Genomic DNA, 15,378 nt, shown 5'->3' with positions numbered 1-15,378 from the left:
CCAAGATCGGTGTAATAAGATGCTTTCCGCTGATTTATGCATCATGAGAGCAAATGCTGTTGCTGTCAAGATAAATAAACCAGTGCTGCAGCTGAATGGCATACCTGAAAATAAAATAATGGTTAACAATAAAACACAGTAAACAGTAAAGTATAAAAGAATTTCATACCTGAAAAGCAAACATGATAAAACATAGTAACAATAAAACATTGGAGTTAAAAAAATACAGTAAAACAGAGAAAAACAATAGAGAGAGAACAATAGAGAGAATAGAGAATATATATATATATTTGAACTTTCTTTTTTTTTTACACTTTTATTTGTAACTGTAATGGTTGTAACGGTTCCAGGTTTGGGTCTCTAAAAATACAATGGCATCTTTGGGGACCCTTTGTAAGTGTGTCCTAGTCTGTGCAGTGCTGTACCTTACACTAATACTCCACCACTGTGTGGTAGCGTTCGAAACATTCCCGGATGCAGAGACCAGGTTGGTCAGGAAAGGAAGGACAACAATAGCGGGTGTTACGCCTAAATCTGCACTTGCTACAGGCATGACATCTTCTTTGGGGTGATCGATTGGTAGGGGTACCAGGGTGGACATACGGAAAATGCCTCTCATGCAGCCGGCTCAATGCACTTACATTGGGAAGTTGGGCCACAGCACCATCTGGAAACAGGACTGTGATGATCTCTTCCTGGAATTTAAGGAAGGATCCAGTTCATCCTGAAACTTTGTATAGCACATAAGCGTTCAGCAGAGCCAATTGGAATAAGTATACAGATACTTTTTTGTACCAGCGTCTGGCCTTATGGGCAATTAAATATGGCGCCATCAACTGGTCATTGAGGTCCACCCCTCCTATATTAAGGTTGCATTCGTGGACACACTATATTGCCCAAATGTTTGGTAAAATATAAAACATGATCTTATGTTGAGTAGATAGATACCAAACACGACACAACCAGTCATCGTTTGAATTTGGACTGTTGTGTCTACATGAAGGGAGGACAGAACAAAAACATTCTTATTATCCCTCCACTTCATAGCGAGCAAATTATTACATCTCACGCAGGCTCTCTCCATCAGCCTAAGACTGGAATCTACAAGCTGCTGGTGTAAGCCCCGGTGATTAGATTGCATGGTGCCACATGTGCTAATTCCATGATCAAACAAGTGACTAAAAAGGTGCACGCTTGTGTAATAATTGTCCACATACAAGTGGTACCCCTTTTCGAATAAGGGTGACACCAAGTCCCACACAATCTTACCAGTACTCCCTATGTAGTCTGGGCAGTTCCCGGCTCTACGTAACTATCTCTTCCCTCGTAAACCGTAAAACTATATGTATAGCCTGTTACCCTGTCACAGAGCTTATACATCTTGACCCCATATCTGGCACGCTTGCTGGGATGATACCGTTTGAATGACAAGCAGCCAGAAAACGTAATCAGGGACTCATCAATGTAGACAACTTGATTGGAAGTAAACAAGGCTGCAAACTGTCGGTTGAAGTGGTTTACAAGGGGCCGAATCTTGTAGAGCCCATCGTATTCAGGGTCACCCTGAGGACGACAGAGTTCATTGTCATTGAAATGCATGAACCACAAGATCTGCTTGTATTGTGTCTTGGTCATGGAGGCAGAGAACATGGGCATATGGGGAATTGGGTCAGTGGACCAATATGACCGCAACTCACTTTATTTAGTTATGCCCATGAGGAGGGATAGGCCCTGGAAGGTCCTAAATTCAGAGACCATGATGGGTCTCCAATCTCTGGCAAGGGTCAACTGGGGATTAGAAGTGATGAATTGATCGGCATTCAAATTGCTTTGGTCCACAATAGAGAGATCTTCCATGAAAAACAGTGAATAAAAATCAAGTTACCTAATATCAACTGTTTCCACCTGAATTCTGGGTTGGCCAGTGAATCAGTGAATGGGGACAGTATGGGTGCTGCAGAAGTGGTGGTCTCCCAATTCAGATTGGCAAATGCATCAGGAAGGGCACTATGGGCTCAACGGGCCTGTCTTTGTTTTCTTGGTGGCAGTGGGACAATAGTTGTGCTAGCCACCTCACCAGCTTGAACAGCACTTATGGGATTTGCCACGTCACAACATGATACTGCAGTGCTGGTTTGACTACAACCAGGATGTACTAGGCTGCTGGTGCTTGCCAGTTCACCAGAAGGATGAAGGACTAGTACTGGCTCTCTGCTCCATACGAGAGCCCTGCGGTTCTTGTACCTCAACAACAGAAGAATGGAGTCAGGTACACCTGACCTTGGCAGGGACCACAACTCCGTCATCAGAGCTATCTGTCAGGGTACCGCTGCTGTCTACAGGATCGTATTCTGAGCATGAATATGACAAATGGGTGACTTCCTCTTCACTCTCATCTGTCATGCTCAGAAATGTGTAGGCCTCTTCACTAGTGTACCTTCGATTGGACATTGTGGCATCTAAATGTACTGGTACACTAGTGAGACTCACAGGAAAAAAGAGCACCTGACTGTCAGCGACTGCTTCAAATGCTACCAAAAAAACTGCTAGTTTGCAGGGATCAGGCCTGACTCTGCGAATGCTGCAGTTATGTGTTTAGTGTTTTGTGACAGTGATCGATTGATACTGCACTTGGGTGGGCTGGGCTGGGTGGAGGGGCTTAACGCAGGTGCTAGCAGGTATCTGGGCCGTACCCCAAAAAACCCCAGATTTTTTGGGAACCCTAAATTACTTGGGACGCTAGTATAGATCTGATCAGATCAGATATTGATCCATTCAGACACTATACTACTAAGAGAGGTGTATGCTGCTAGTGCTACTGGCACTAATCTGACGCTGCCTGGGGCGACGCAGACCCTGACTGACACTAAAACCAAACTGATGTCACCCACTGGGTGATCAGGGGGTTATACCTTTATTTAGGTAATATACCGCGGATACCCTGACGGTATAAAAAAATAGCTAACTAACCAGCGTCACCCATGAAACTAATATGGTGATCACCGGTGACAGGGGTGATCAAGGGGTTAAACTTTTATTGGGAGAGGTTAGGGATGTTCCCTAAAGCTACCTGGGCCTACCACTAACTGCCCTAATGCTAATTAGTGTCACAAATGACATCAGTATAGTGATTAGTGAAAAATATGACAACTGCACTGGCTGGCACTGTGACATGGAGTGAAGGGGTTAACTGGGGGGTGATTGGGGGTGATCGGGGGTGACAAGTGTACCTACGTGTACTGGTGTTAGTGTAGTGTTGGTGCAACTTACTGTGAGATGTTCTCTCTCCTCTCTCTGGAACGAAAAGTATTCCACAAGGGGAGATGACGTCACTTCCCCTGCCCGTGTTTACACTTACAGGCAGAGGAAGGACTTCATTTGCCAGAACTGATCAGCAGGTCCAAGCCGTAAATCATTGGCCTGGACCTGAAGATTGATTGGTTCTGAAATTAATCCAATGGTCATAAGCACGGCCTGGCGGCGAGCGTGCCCCGTACATGTACGGGATTTCACACAGCAGTGCCATTGTGCCGCAGTAAATATACGCAACGCGGTCGGCAAGTGGTTAAGAGCTATGGGTGGAAAGGTTTTGACATCGCTTCAGCCCTGCAATGATATAAAGCAGGGTAGGGGCCATCTTCCCCTCACTCGGCAGCCAGCCAAACAGGGGACAGGATCCTATCCCCTCCGCAGCTGCCGGCGGCTCCGGTAAGTGGCGGAGGGCACCAGAGTTGGGCGGAAGGGTGGCCCTCTCCCGATACTGATAAAAGTGATCTCGCTGCAAATCCACTGCTGAGATCACTTTTATCCCACTGAAAAAGTGGTTACCGGTGTTATGGCAGCTAGCTGCTGCCATAACAACATTATTCCACTTCAAAGAGAGCTGTATAATGATGGTGGACGGTCCAGAAAAGGTCATTATAGGGGCGAAGAAGGAAAGAAATAAGGCCCAGAGTTGCCAGCAGGACCATATTTTCCTGAATTTGGAAAGGGTATCATTCGCTTGATTTATACGTTCTTCCATTGCTGAGATTTTCTGTATACATCCAACCCAATCTGTTATGGTTCGAGGGTTGATGGGTGTTCTAATCCCTCTTTACTCTATTCAAAACTGAAAAAGAAATTATTGCCTTTAGTTACACTTAAAGGGTTTGTACCAGACCCCCAGCCCCCTCCCCCCTTCGTTTTACTCACCTGAGCCAGTTCGTTCCCACATCAGAGACATGCACACCGTCTCCGGCCAGTGTCTTAGCTCGTAATTGGATAGATTGAGAGCAGCGCAGCCATTTGCAACTGCTGCTGTCAATCAAATCCAATGATGCAGGCGCCGGGGGGCGGTACCGAGTCCTGCTGTCTGTGTCTATGGACACAGCAGCAGGACACGGGAGCCCACCCGCACGGGTGCCACGAAGGAGAGCGCTTCTCCTACGAGTCACTCAATGCAAGGAGAATCCAGGAGCGCTGCGGAGGGACCCCAGAAGAGGAGGATCAGGGCCACTCTGTGCAAAACCAACTGCGCAGAGAGGTAAGTATAACATTTTTGTTATTTAAAAAAAAAAGAAAAAAGGGGAACCTTTAGTGTCCCTTTAAAGTTGAATGGAGAGTGCAGAGCAAATGTGTGGCCCACATGGGAAGATTTTGATGAGCTACTAGTGGCGCACATCCAATTTGTCTCTTGATCGGTGTACAGGTCAGTATAAGACTGGCACTAAAGCATTGAAGTTTTACTAAATACACAACAGTAAAATCAGTCTGTATGCAGTAAAGCATGCTTGTTGTACTCACCGTGGAACCTAAGGGGTTCATCCTCAGTATTGTGTAAAAAGGCTGTTTGAGCCTGTCTTCTGTGATCCTCCCTTTCTTCCACTGTCCCCAAACCATCTGCTGATAGTACAGAGCCCTAGGAGGCACTCTGCACATGCTCAGTTTGGTGTGCATTGCTAGAGAGTTGTACACTGGTCACTGGTCTGATCACCCCTGCTGGATGCCTGTATATGGCATCCCTGACACTAAGGAGAACCCGTTGTTTTTAAACATACAAATCAGTGTCTGCTGGTGCTCCAGCCCTGTACTTACCCCATCTAGGTCGTGGGCAGCTTTAGGCAGCTTCCCCCTGTGTCTCCTCCTCAGCGGCTTCCCACTGCAGCTCTTACTCAGCAGCCAATAGGGTCGCTTCTCCTCTCGGCCAATCGGGTTCCAGGACCTGCTTCCTGATTGGCCAGGAGGAGAATCAGAAAGACAATAGTGCATATTAATTCGCTATTGTCACACAAGTGGGTGGGCTCAGGGAGCAGTTCTCTAATCATGTGCTTCTAAAAAAGAGGGAAAAAAAAACTACTTTGCAATCCAATGCGTCTGGCACCCCCTGCTTGTAGATTATGAGCCGGGCACATGTGTTAGGGGGGCAGCCACCTACAAATACAGTTTGGTAAATTAATAGTGAGATAAGAAAATCCACAGAGCACAACACTGAGCTACTGTATTAAGCAGGAAGCATAGCAAATACGACTGCCTGCTCACTTGCATAAATGTATCAACTATACATAGAAATAAGGTTTCCAATACAATAACACACACATTTATAAAATTATTTGCAGTTCAAAAAGCTCATCTGATATACATAACATTATAAATGAATTCACATAGGATTCACATTTGTCCAGAATTCACGTTTTTCCAGTTAAAGTGGTTGTATGCTCAATTTTTTAACTTTTAACTACAGGAAAGCCTATAATAAGGCTTACCTGTAGGTAAAAAAAATATCTCCTAAACCTGTACGGTTTAGGAGATATTCCCCTCGGTATGCGCCGCTGACTGCAGCGGCGCATGCGCACAAGGGGGTTCTCGGCCTGAAAATCCGGCAGTGGCCGACCGGCCGGCATGAAATCTCCCGCGCGCATGCGCGGGAGTGACGATATCGCGGCTCCGGCCACTCACAGCGCTGGAGCCGCGATACCCGGAAGAAACGCAGAGGGAGCATGTCAGCTCCCTCGGCGTGGATTGGGCCAGATGTCGGGGCCTCGTTCTAAGGTAAGTATTTCATAATGAGCTAGTATGCAGTGCATACTAGCTCATTATGCCTTTTGCTTTGCAGGTTTAAAAAAATAAAATAAAAAATTTGCGAGTTTACTACCGCTTTAAATCTAGTTAGAAAAATGTGTGAATCTTGAGTGAATGTTATGTAAAAGTTTTGTGGAAAAAAAATGTTACTAGACACCTAGTCTTAGCCACCTGCTCAAACAGTGACTTAAAAACAAGTAAAAAACTGAACCTTGAAAATAATGTTTGTCATAGGTCTACTCTTTATTAATAGTACATCTGAACTTGCATAAAAGTACATTCATGTAAAAGTAGAAGTAAAGTAACACCACATGTCCATTGCAGATACTGCATGTAAAGGTGTCTACTCATACAGATATGATTTCTGTTTTTTTTTTATTATTATTTATTTATTTTTTGGCACCTCGACAAGTACCCCTAAGCCCTTGTACACACGGTCGGACATTCCGACGGAAAATGTCCGATCGGACCGTGTTGTCGGATAATCCGACCATGTGTGGGCTCCATCGGACTGTTTCCGTCGGAACATCCGACCGACAAAGTTTTAGAGCTGGGCTATAAAATTTTCCAACAACATGATCTGATAAGACTTTGTCCGATCGTTTGTAGAAAATTCCGATCGGACAAAGTGCCACGCATGCTCAGATCAAATTCCTAGACCAAAGCTATTGGCTACTAGCCTGAACGTAGTCCCGTCATAATGAAAAAACGTCATCACATTCAGAACGATCGGATTATCCCACAACTTGTCCGACCGTGTGTATGCAACACCGGTTTCAGACAAAATCCGTCGGACAAAATCCGACAAATTTTGTTGTCGGAATGTCCGACCGTGTGTACAAGGGCTTATTGTTATCTGGTGTCAGTCCTCTAACTTTGACAGCAGCACAAGCATATACTTTACATATCAATACTGGAAAATTTGTTTTGTTTTTTACCTGTTTATAGATTCCATTGTTCCCACATTCATCTTTGTCTACTGCTACATTGCAAGAACATGTAGGAGAATTACCCCCCCAATCCTCAATTCCTTTAACGATACCACAGCATTTACCCTGTAAGAAAATGACAAAAAAATTACTTTTTCTGATATGCATTATTTTATCTTGCTGAATAGAAATGAAATGAAATACGAAATGTTCAAAAAACTATTTAGGAAATATTAAATATGAAATGTAAAAAAAACAACAACAAAAAAAAAACAGTTACACTAGTAACCTGTATTAGGCTAAGATTATAATTATTTGTGTAGGACCTATTTGTTGTATGGCATCATCAAGGAAAAAAAGACATTGCACAGGCATCGGTTCATATTGAAATGTGGGCACTCATAAGGCATCGTGATAAACATACTAAATTTTGAATTTTACAAATGTTGAACAGCTGCTGGTAATTATATGCATTTCATTTAGAAATACTCAAAATCTCCCTCCTGAATATATTATTATGAAACATTTTATACAGCTGCAAAAAATATTTAAATAACAGGCAGGGGGCACTATGGAGACATAAACTATTTACAATGCCATTTACTGAGTTGGTTTTCCAAGTGGCAAAATGACTGGAAATTGGCAGTGAGTGAGTTTTTTATTAATATTTGATTTTAATTTAATTTGTTTAAAATTTGCATTCATTATTTTTCAGATTGTCAATGTATTTGCATTTGATACAGGGTTACATCTTCTATAACACAACTGACCATTTCCATGTATCCTTAGAGCATATAATTTCAACTCTTCTATGACACAACTGACCATTTCCATGTATCCTTAGAGCATATAATTTCAACTCTTTTGAGAGTTATTTTATTTCATAAGACTGTGATGCTTCTGGAATTTTAGAAATGTAAAAAATTTGACATGTAATCAAATAATTGTTCTATATCACCTCTTTCTGGATGTTTTCCAAGGCTTCTTTAAAGTCAACTGGTTGGCTACTTAAAGGCAAAAGTTCATGTAAAGACTGGTTTACTGCTGCGTCAATCTGGAACAAAGAAGTGCAGAAGAAAGTGAAATGTTGCTCATATGGATGCAGCAGATGTTTAATAAATGTATCCAATATACCTTTGGTTTATAGACAACTCCCAAAACGCCCGCTGTTATCTGAAGTGCCAAGATCAGAAGCAAACCAATGAAGAACTAGGCAGAAAACAGGAAAGAATGGTTAATACTGGTCACATTGCGGTAGCTGTCATTGGGGTCAATTCACAAAGTGTTAAGAGTTAAAAACGAAATAGCGGCAAATAAAATGCTGTAAAATAACACAGTAAATCAGTTGTGACAGTTCAATTCACAAAAAAAAATTGCATTAAATAATGAATGCGATATCTTTTCGAATGTTCGGTAACTACCACATTTCCTCATGCGGTAATTTAGCGTATGTGTCAGTGGTTAAGGGTTGTTTAAGGTCATTTCCTTATAACATTTTACGTTATAAATTATTTTTTTCTTCTTTTACAAAAAAATATTTTTTGATGTAACATTTTTTACAGTAATCTGTATTTGTGATTCCTCTGTGGGTGGAATCAGACCCCTCTCTGAGGGTAGTATTGTACCCCTTTCTGTGGGTACCCTGTCCTGGGAGTGTTCTGTGGGTTAAATTAGGCTCTCGTGGGTGGAATGTCCCTTTCTGAGGGTTTGAATAGGCCCCTCTTTATGGTACCACAACTGGTTACTGCCACCAAAAGGGTGGTGGTAAATATTGCACCTTTTTTTAGTTCCTGTTTCATTTGTGAATTGGGTTTAACAGATTGCCACATGATTTTTTGCGATATTTACAGATTTTTTTTGTTGTTGTTTATCGCAATATATATATATTTTTTTTAAATAAATTGGACTTTATTTACCGCATGCAATGATTTATGTAAATGAGTAACATGATACCCTCACCGCATGTGGTAAAGCTTTGTGAATTTACTCCATTGAGATTAAAGGAAAAAAGGTAACAAAACTAACAGTGTGATCAAAAAAAAAAACTTTTATCAGACTAGTTGGCTATTGAGATGCCAGTTATTATAGTTGTTACCATTAAAGAGAAAAATGGGGCATAAGAAAAGGTCCTACAACAACCAGGTAAATGTTTTATAAGAGCATTACAAATTCATATCAAGGGTCTGTCTGACTATACATTTCAAAAATACAGCTCTACCAAGCAAGGCCAGATTGATGGAAAAGAAAATAAGGCACTCCAGTGCATATGGCACATTGTACATTCAAATCAACACGCTGAAACCTAGGAGCCAATAGTAGAGTCTGATGTAAAAGGAAATTGTGCACCGAATTGTCTAAAATATTCCAACATACACAAAAGTAATTGTAGCACAGACCGGAGACTGGGCTGGCTGTTTTGTACCAGGTTTTCTATTTCCTATAAGGCACACGGCATTCGAGCACACAGTAGTTCCACAGTCTAACAACTCAAGAAACAGGCAGTGCATGCCTCTTTGTAGTTTAATGCTTATTGAACTTGGTTAGGGACACTCTCTGCTATGTCTGACCCTTCAGGGTCAAACCCCTCCTGAGACTACTGATAGATGAACTACAGCTCAGTGGGATCCAATGCAAGAGCAAATTTGAGCCAGCAAATCTGGAACAGTCTCTCCAAGGGTTAGCAAGATCAGTCTCTAGGATCTCTTGCAGGCCTGTACTGACTATGCTCTATGTACTTGAATGCTTTCGTGCAGTACCAGCCAGCTTCTATGCTGTGAGCCTCCAGGCCAGATCCTCTGTAGACTTCATCCAAACTGTTCCCAGCAACTGCAGACAGCTCTCCTTGAGCTGCGACTCCAATGGCCTCCTGCAAATTGCAGCTAAGTGACCCAGATGGTTACAGCCCTCAGGCTGGGTCTTCCCCAACAGGAAAAGGAACCTGCGGTTCTAGGTAACAGCCTATTTATACACACATCAGCCCACTACTAGTTCCTCCCCGAGATTGACTGAGGCTGTATGAATATGCAAGTTAAGGGTCTGCCTCTTCCAACCCACTAAATTCTAGACCTCACTAGAAACCAGGGGGATGTAGTTGAGCCTGCAACCATCAAAACCCAGAACAGCCAAAAGCAATCAAACTTTGCTCCACTGGCTACAGAGGAGCCAAAAACGAAATTTGCCTTAATCCTACTAGCAACCTAACAAGGAGGGTGCTACATAAGGAAAGTCATTAGTTTTACTTCTCTCTTTGTACCATGTCTTCCATTGACTAATTCACAAAGTTTGGTGTTTAAGAAATGTAATTTTTTGGGTACCCTAAATATATCCATAACCAAACCCTTTTTTTTTTTTTTTGGACAGGAAGCAAGGGGAAACAGCAACACAGGGGTAAACTGTTTTTTTTTTAGTTAAGTAGGTTAATTCTAAAAGTTTTTGTATTGTTGTATGTGTCCCTGTTGCTACTTTAAGATGCACAAGGGGATAGAAATGGATGGAACTGTTTTGGGGGGGGGGGGGGGTCAATGGGGTATAGGTCCTTTTCCTAAGGTACCAAGAAAGAAACACAAAGTGCAGCAAAAATTAAAGGGTTTTTTTTTGGTTTTCTTTTAGCTTTTGGTAGAGTAAGTATGGATTAAACCTCCTGTTATTTTATTTTTGCATTCTGTATACAACTGGTGACATTTCTGTTAACTTCTTGTCCCAGAGATACAACGAATGTGAGGGTAAATCTTCCAAAGTGAGGGGAATTCCTCTCTTATGCCACGTACACAGGTATCAGACTTTCCGGCGGACTTAGTCTGGCGGACAAACCGGCGGACTTAGTCTGGCGGACAAACCGCCGGACTGTCCGCCGGACTTTTCAAACGAGCTAATTGCCCACACACTGTACTTTTGCGGTGGACTATCCGCCATACTTTTGAAATGAACGGACTCGCCCACACACATGGAGGAAAGTCCGTTCATTTTGAACGCGGCTCCAGGTAGCTGGGACCAGCGAAGGAAGCGTCGCTGGCCCCGTCACCTGGTATGGAGTTAAAGGGGAATCCGTACGCTGAAAAAATGGTGTGGGGGTCCCCCTCTAGGTCCATATCAGACCCTTATCCGAGCACGCAACTCGGCTGGTCAGGAAAGGGAGTGGGGACGAGCAAGCGCCCCCCCTCTCCTGAGCCTTACCAGGCCGCGCGCCCTCAACATGGGGGGGTGCTTTGGGAAAAGGGGGGCCGGGCTCCTCCGCTAGTAAAAGAGCTAGCAGAAGATAGCGGAGGAGTCTGGCAAGAAGACCCCCGAAGACCTAGAGGGGGACCCCCATGCCGTTTTTTCGGCGTAGGGATTCCCCTTTAACTCCATACCAGGTGACGGGGCCACGACGCTTCCTTTGCTGGTCCCAGCTACCTGGAGCTGCGCTCAAAACGAGTGGACATTCCTCCGGCAGGAAAAGTCCGTTCATTTCAAAAGTACGGAGGATTAGCACACACACGGCCGTATTGTCCGTGGACATATTTAGGTGCAAAACTACTTTCTTAGTTCGCCAGACTTTTGGGTAAAAAAAGTCCGCCGGAGCCCAAACACGGGCAGATTGTCCGGCGGACTCAAGTCTTTTCCACCGGATTGTTTGATCGTGTGTATGCGGCTTTAGTCAGTTACCTCCATTGGAAGACTATCTATCTCTATCCAAGGCTAAGAAAAAAAATATTTTAGCAGAGATTCACTTCAAATACACAAACAGACCAAGTAAAAAAGATGCCATGATATGGTATGCGTTGTTGAAGGAAGAGTGCAGAGCTGGTATTGGAGCATTTGGTGCTATAAAAGAGATCAGCAGAACTGTATAGCAAATATTGTATAGTAAAAGTACATACCAGAATTAGAAGGCAACGACTTTCCTTTATGGCTCCACAGCATCCAAAAAATCCAAGCACCATAATTATTGCGCCAACTGCTATCAATACATCTACTCCTGACATTATACCAGTTCCTTCAAGATTTAGTTTCTAAAGAGAGAAAAATATGTTCACACATGCATGACACATCAGAAACATATAAAAATATGCATTTATTTCTTTTACACAAGTAAATAAATACAATTAACAATTATTATTAGTAATGCAGATCTCAGTTATTATAGTTAGTAAATTTAAATTTCTGATTCAAAAACGTGTTCTAATTTAAAAGAATACTTGATTGAATACATACATAATAAAACTTTATTGTCATTCTACAATATTTCTGAAACCATTTATTGTATGCCAATTTATAAAGAATAGAAACAATATTTCATGGTTGGTATTCCGTTATTAAAGGACTAGATTGAGGCAGCAAAAGGCCCCTTTCACGCGGGGGAAACTCGGGGTTTTCATCAGCAGGGATCTGTCCTCTGGTGCCCTACTGATCATAGAAGAGCGGGTGGATGACAGGTCCACGTCCTCTCAGTTTATGCAAAGCTTACACGAACAGAGCCTGCTCTGATCTATGGGTGTCCGGCTGTAAACAAACTCTGCTGTCCATTTACACCCAACTTCCACTGATCTGATTGCTTATAGAGAGGAGGACGGATATCCTTACGTTTGTTTTTAGGATCGGATAAAATTGGAGGTAGACTGGAGTAAACAGACATAAGTCACCCATAAGGGAGAAATGTACGTTTTGATCAGGTCTGCCTGATCAGAAAGGTCGTGCAAAAGGGGCCTAAAGCTCATCAAAAATCCTCTGGACAAAAAAGCAACCAAAAGTTACATTCACTGTATATATATATGTATATATATATATATATATATATATATATATATATATATATATATTTGGACAGAATATTAGCAAATAGACATGGAGATCAACTATGAGGAAAGACAAGCTGAACTGAATGTATCCATGTTGTATTGAGAGGAGGTGATTAACCACTTCAGCCTTAGAAGGTTTACCCCCTTTATGACCAGGCCATTTTTTGCGATACAACACTGTGTTACTTTACCTGCCAATTGAGCAGAAGATCTCCATCTTCCTCTCTCACAGAATGGCGGTCTGCCTTGTTTCTGTCTCTCCAGAGAATGATCGGCAGGTCCCAGTGGACATCGTGTCCGCTGGACCTTCTGATTGCCTCCTGCTGTGTCCAATCACAGTGGGAGCGGGTCGCCAGCGGCTCATGCTCACGCCCCAGACTCTGTGCACAAAATCAAGTAACTGTACGTGATTTCGGCAGGAGAGCCCCCTGGTAAAATACATTAATTGGATTAATAATTTATTTTACAAAAATAACATGGAAATCTCCTGAAGCTGCAAAGCATTTAACCACTTGGCGTCTGGGCTATAGCCAAATGATGGCCACAGTGCAGGCCTGAATTTCCAGGAGGACGTCATATGACGTCCTCCCCTTTGCACGCTCCCTGCGCGCCCTGTGATCACAGAGTCGCTGAGACTCGGGTGATCACATATCAGAGTATGGGGGCGATAGTGGCCCCTTAACACGTGATCAGCTGTCAGCCAATGACAGCTGATCACGTGATGTAAACAAAAGCTCGGTAATCTTTCTTTTTATCTCCTCACGCTTACATCGTGAGGAGAAAAAAAAAAGCCGATCATCGGCTTATGTGCAAGGGACATCGGTCCCGAAGAGGAAAGAGGCACATCTGCCTCATTTGTGCCCACAATTACCGCCTGCCAGTGCCACCTGCCAGTGTCACCTGCCAGTGCTCACTAGTGCCACCTATCAATGCCCATGAGTGCCACCTATCAATGCCCACAAGTCCCACCTATCAATGTCCACCAGTGGTGCCAGTGACTCATCAGTGCCACCTAGCAGTGCTGTCTATCAGTGTAACCTACTAGTGCCGATCAGTGCCCATTATTACCACCCATCAGTGACCATCACTGCCACCCATCGGTGACCATCACTGTCACCCATCGGTGACCATCACTGCCAGCTATCAGTGCCACATATCAGTGTAACTTCTTAGTGCTCACCAGTACCTATCAATGCCACCTCTCGGTGTCACCTCTCAGTACACACCAGTGCCGCCCACCAGTGCCACCTATCAGTGCCCACCAGTGCTGCCTTATCAGTGCCCATCAATGCAGCCCATCGATTCCCATCAGTGCTGCCCATCAGTGCAGCCTATTGATGCCCATCAGTGCAGCCTCATCAGCGTACATCAAAGAAGGAGAAAAATTACCCGCAGAATTTTTTAACAATTCTGGGCAGGAGGGGGGTTTAAGTGTCCAGTAAGCAAGTGGTTAAAGACATTTAGGTGTGGCTGGTTCTTCTTTGGAAACAAATATTTTTCTTATCATATTGCCAGTCATATTAGTTAACCATTAATACATTTGCTAAAATAATTAATCACTAACATAATACATCTGTAGGTACAGCTGCAGTAAAAATATATTATCAGCGATGCACAGATTGTTTTTCAGGAAATCAAGTTATTCCAAAGCAAGTAGGTATTCTGGGCAGGCTATTTTTTTTGCGAACCAGTCCATTCTATAAACAAGAAATGGGTTCTTTAGAACCTTTCATATGTTTACAACAGTTATGGAAGGAGGGGTTCTGTCAGCAAGTTATCAGATCACATAATGATATGGGATACCCCTCTCCCAGTGATGTTAAAAGCTTAACCACTTGAGTACCCCTTCATTACCAGGCCATTTTTCAGTTTTAGTGCTGTGATATTTTGACTGACAATGATTTTGTCATGCAACACTCTACCAAGTGAGTTATATATATATATATATATATATATACAGTGACAGTACAGTTCCCTGTCGTATTAATTGTCGCCCAGGGTTCTCAAATAGGCAGTTTGAGAGGCTCCAGGGGTATTTAATGTGGAGGAATCTGTTTTATCAGTTTCCTCCAAAGTTTGTAAAATCCATTTGGGGACCTGGAGCCCAGAGATTCCATAGCGTTATGGGTGGGATGGAATCTCCAATCCTGGGACCGGGTTTTTGGAACAGCCAGGAGTCTGGCTGGTTGATTAAGCAGGTGGGTCCTGGGCTTATAGCAGAGTTAGGATTAGGGTTCTGGGCTCCACCCAGAGAGACAGGAGGTCTCCAGGAGTCCAGAGAGTGCATGTGTGCACGAGTGAAAGCCAGAAACCCAAGTCTGAGGATCAGAGCAGTGAGGGGCTGCTTTCTAGATAGACGCTGGGTGCGTCCAAGGAGACAGATGAGAGCCTGAAGTGGAAGACCTGAGCAGCAAGGAAGCTGAAAAGAAGTGCAGCAGTTGTACGGGAACCCTGTTATATGGCCAAGAGGGCTGAAGCATAAAGCCTAAGTGGCAGTACTGATGAAGAGAGCCAGGTGGCTTGGCATTTTTCATTTGTTATTGTTTTTGGGAGAAGAACCCCTGTGTGGGCATACAAATGCATGTATGAACTTTCCTTTATTTTGTTCCTTT

General features: G+C 43.3%; 1 protein-coding gene across 1 annotated transcript in view; it reads right to left on the bottom strand.

Annotated features, from left to right (window-relative positions):
* TSPAN8 (tetraspanin 8) overlaps nucleotides 1–15,378 on the bottom strand; it is a 47,542-nt gene that overhangs the window by 13,530 nt on the left and 18,634 nt on the right. Inside the window, exons 3-6 of the mRNA XM_077468642.1 lie at nucleotides 11,849–11,980; nucleotides 8,124–8,198; nucleotides 7,948–8,043; nucleotides 6,999–7,115 (exon numbers count right to left, since the gene is read on the bottom strand). Coding sequence (XP_077324768.1) covers nucleotides 6,999–7,115; nucleotides 7,948–8,043; nucleotides 8,124–8,198; nucleotides 11,849–11,980 — 420 coding nt within the window. The remainder of the gene's footprint in view (nucleotides 1–6,998; nucleotides 7,116–7,947; nucleotides 8,044–8,123; nucleotides 8,199–11,848; nucleotides 11,981–15,378) is intronic.

Source organism: Lithobates pipiens, unplaced genomic scaffold (assembly GCF_037356315.1).
Source record: "Lithobates pipiens isolate NorthernLeopardFrog02 unplaced genomic scaffold, aLitPip1_a1.2 Scaffold_8, whole genome shotgun sequence".
NCBI lineage: Eukaryota > Metazoa > Chordata > Amphibia > Anura > Ranidae > Lithobates > Lithobates pipiens.
The sequence above is the reverse complement of the archived record's forward strand: the minus strand, read 5'-3'. Positions and strand labels throughout refer to the sequence as shown.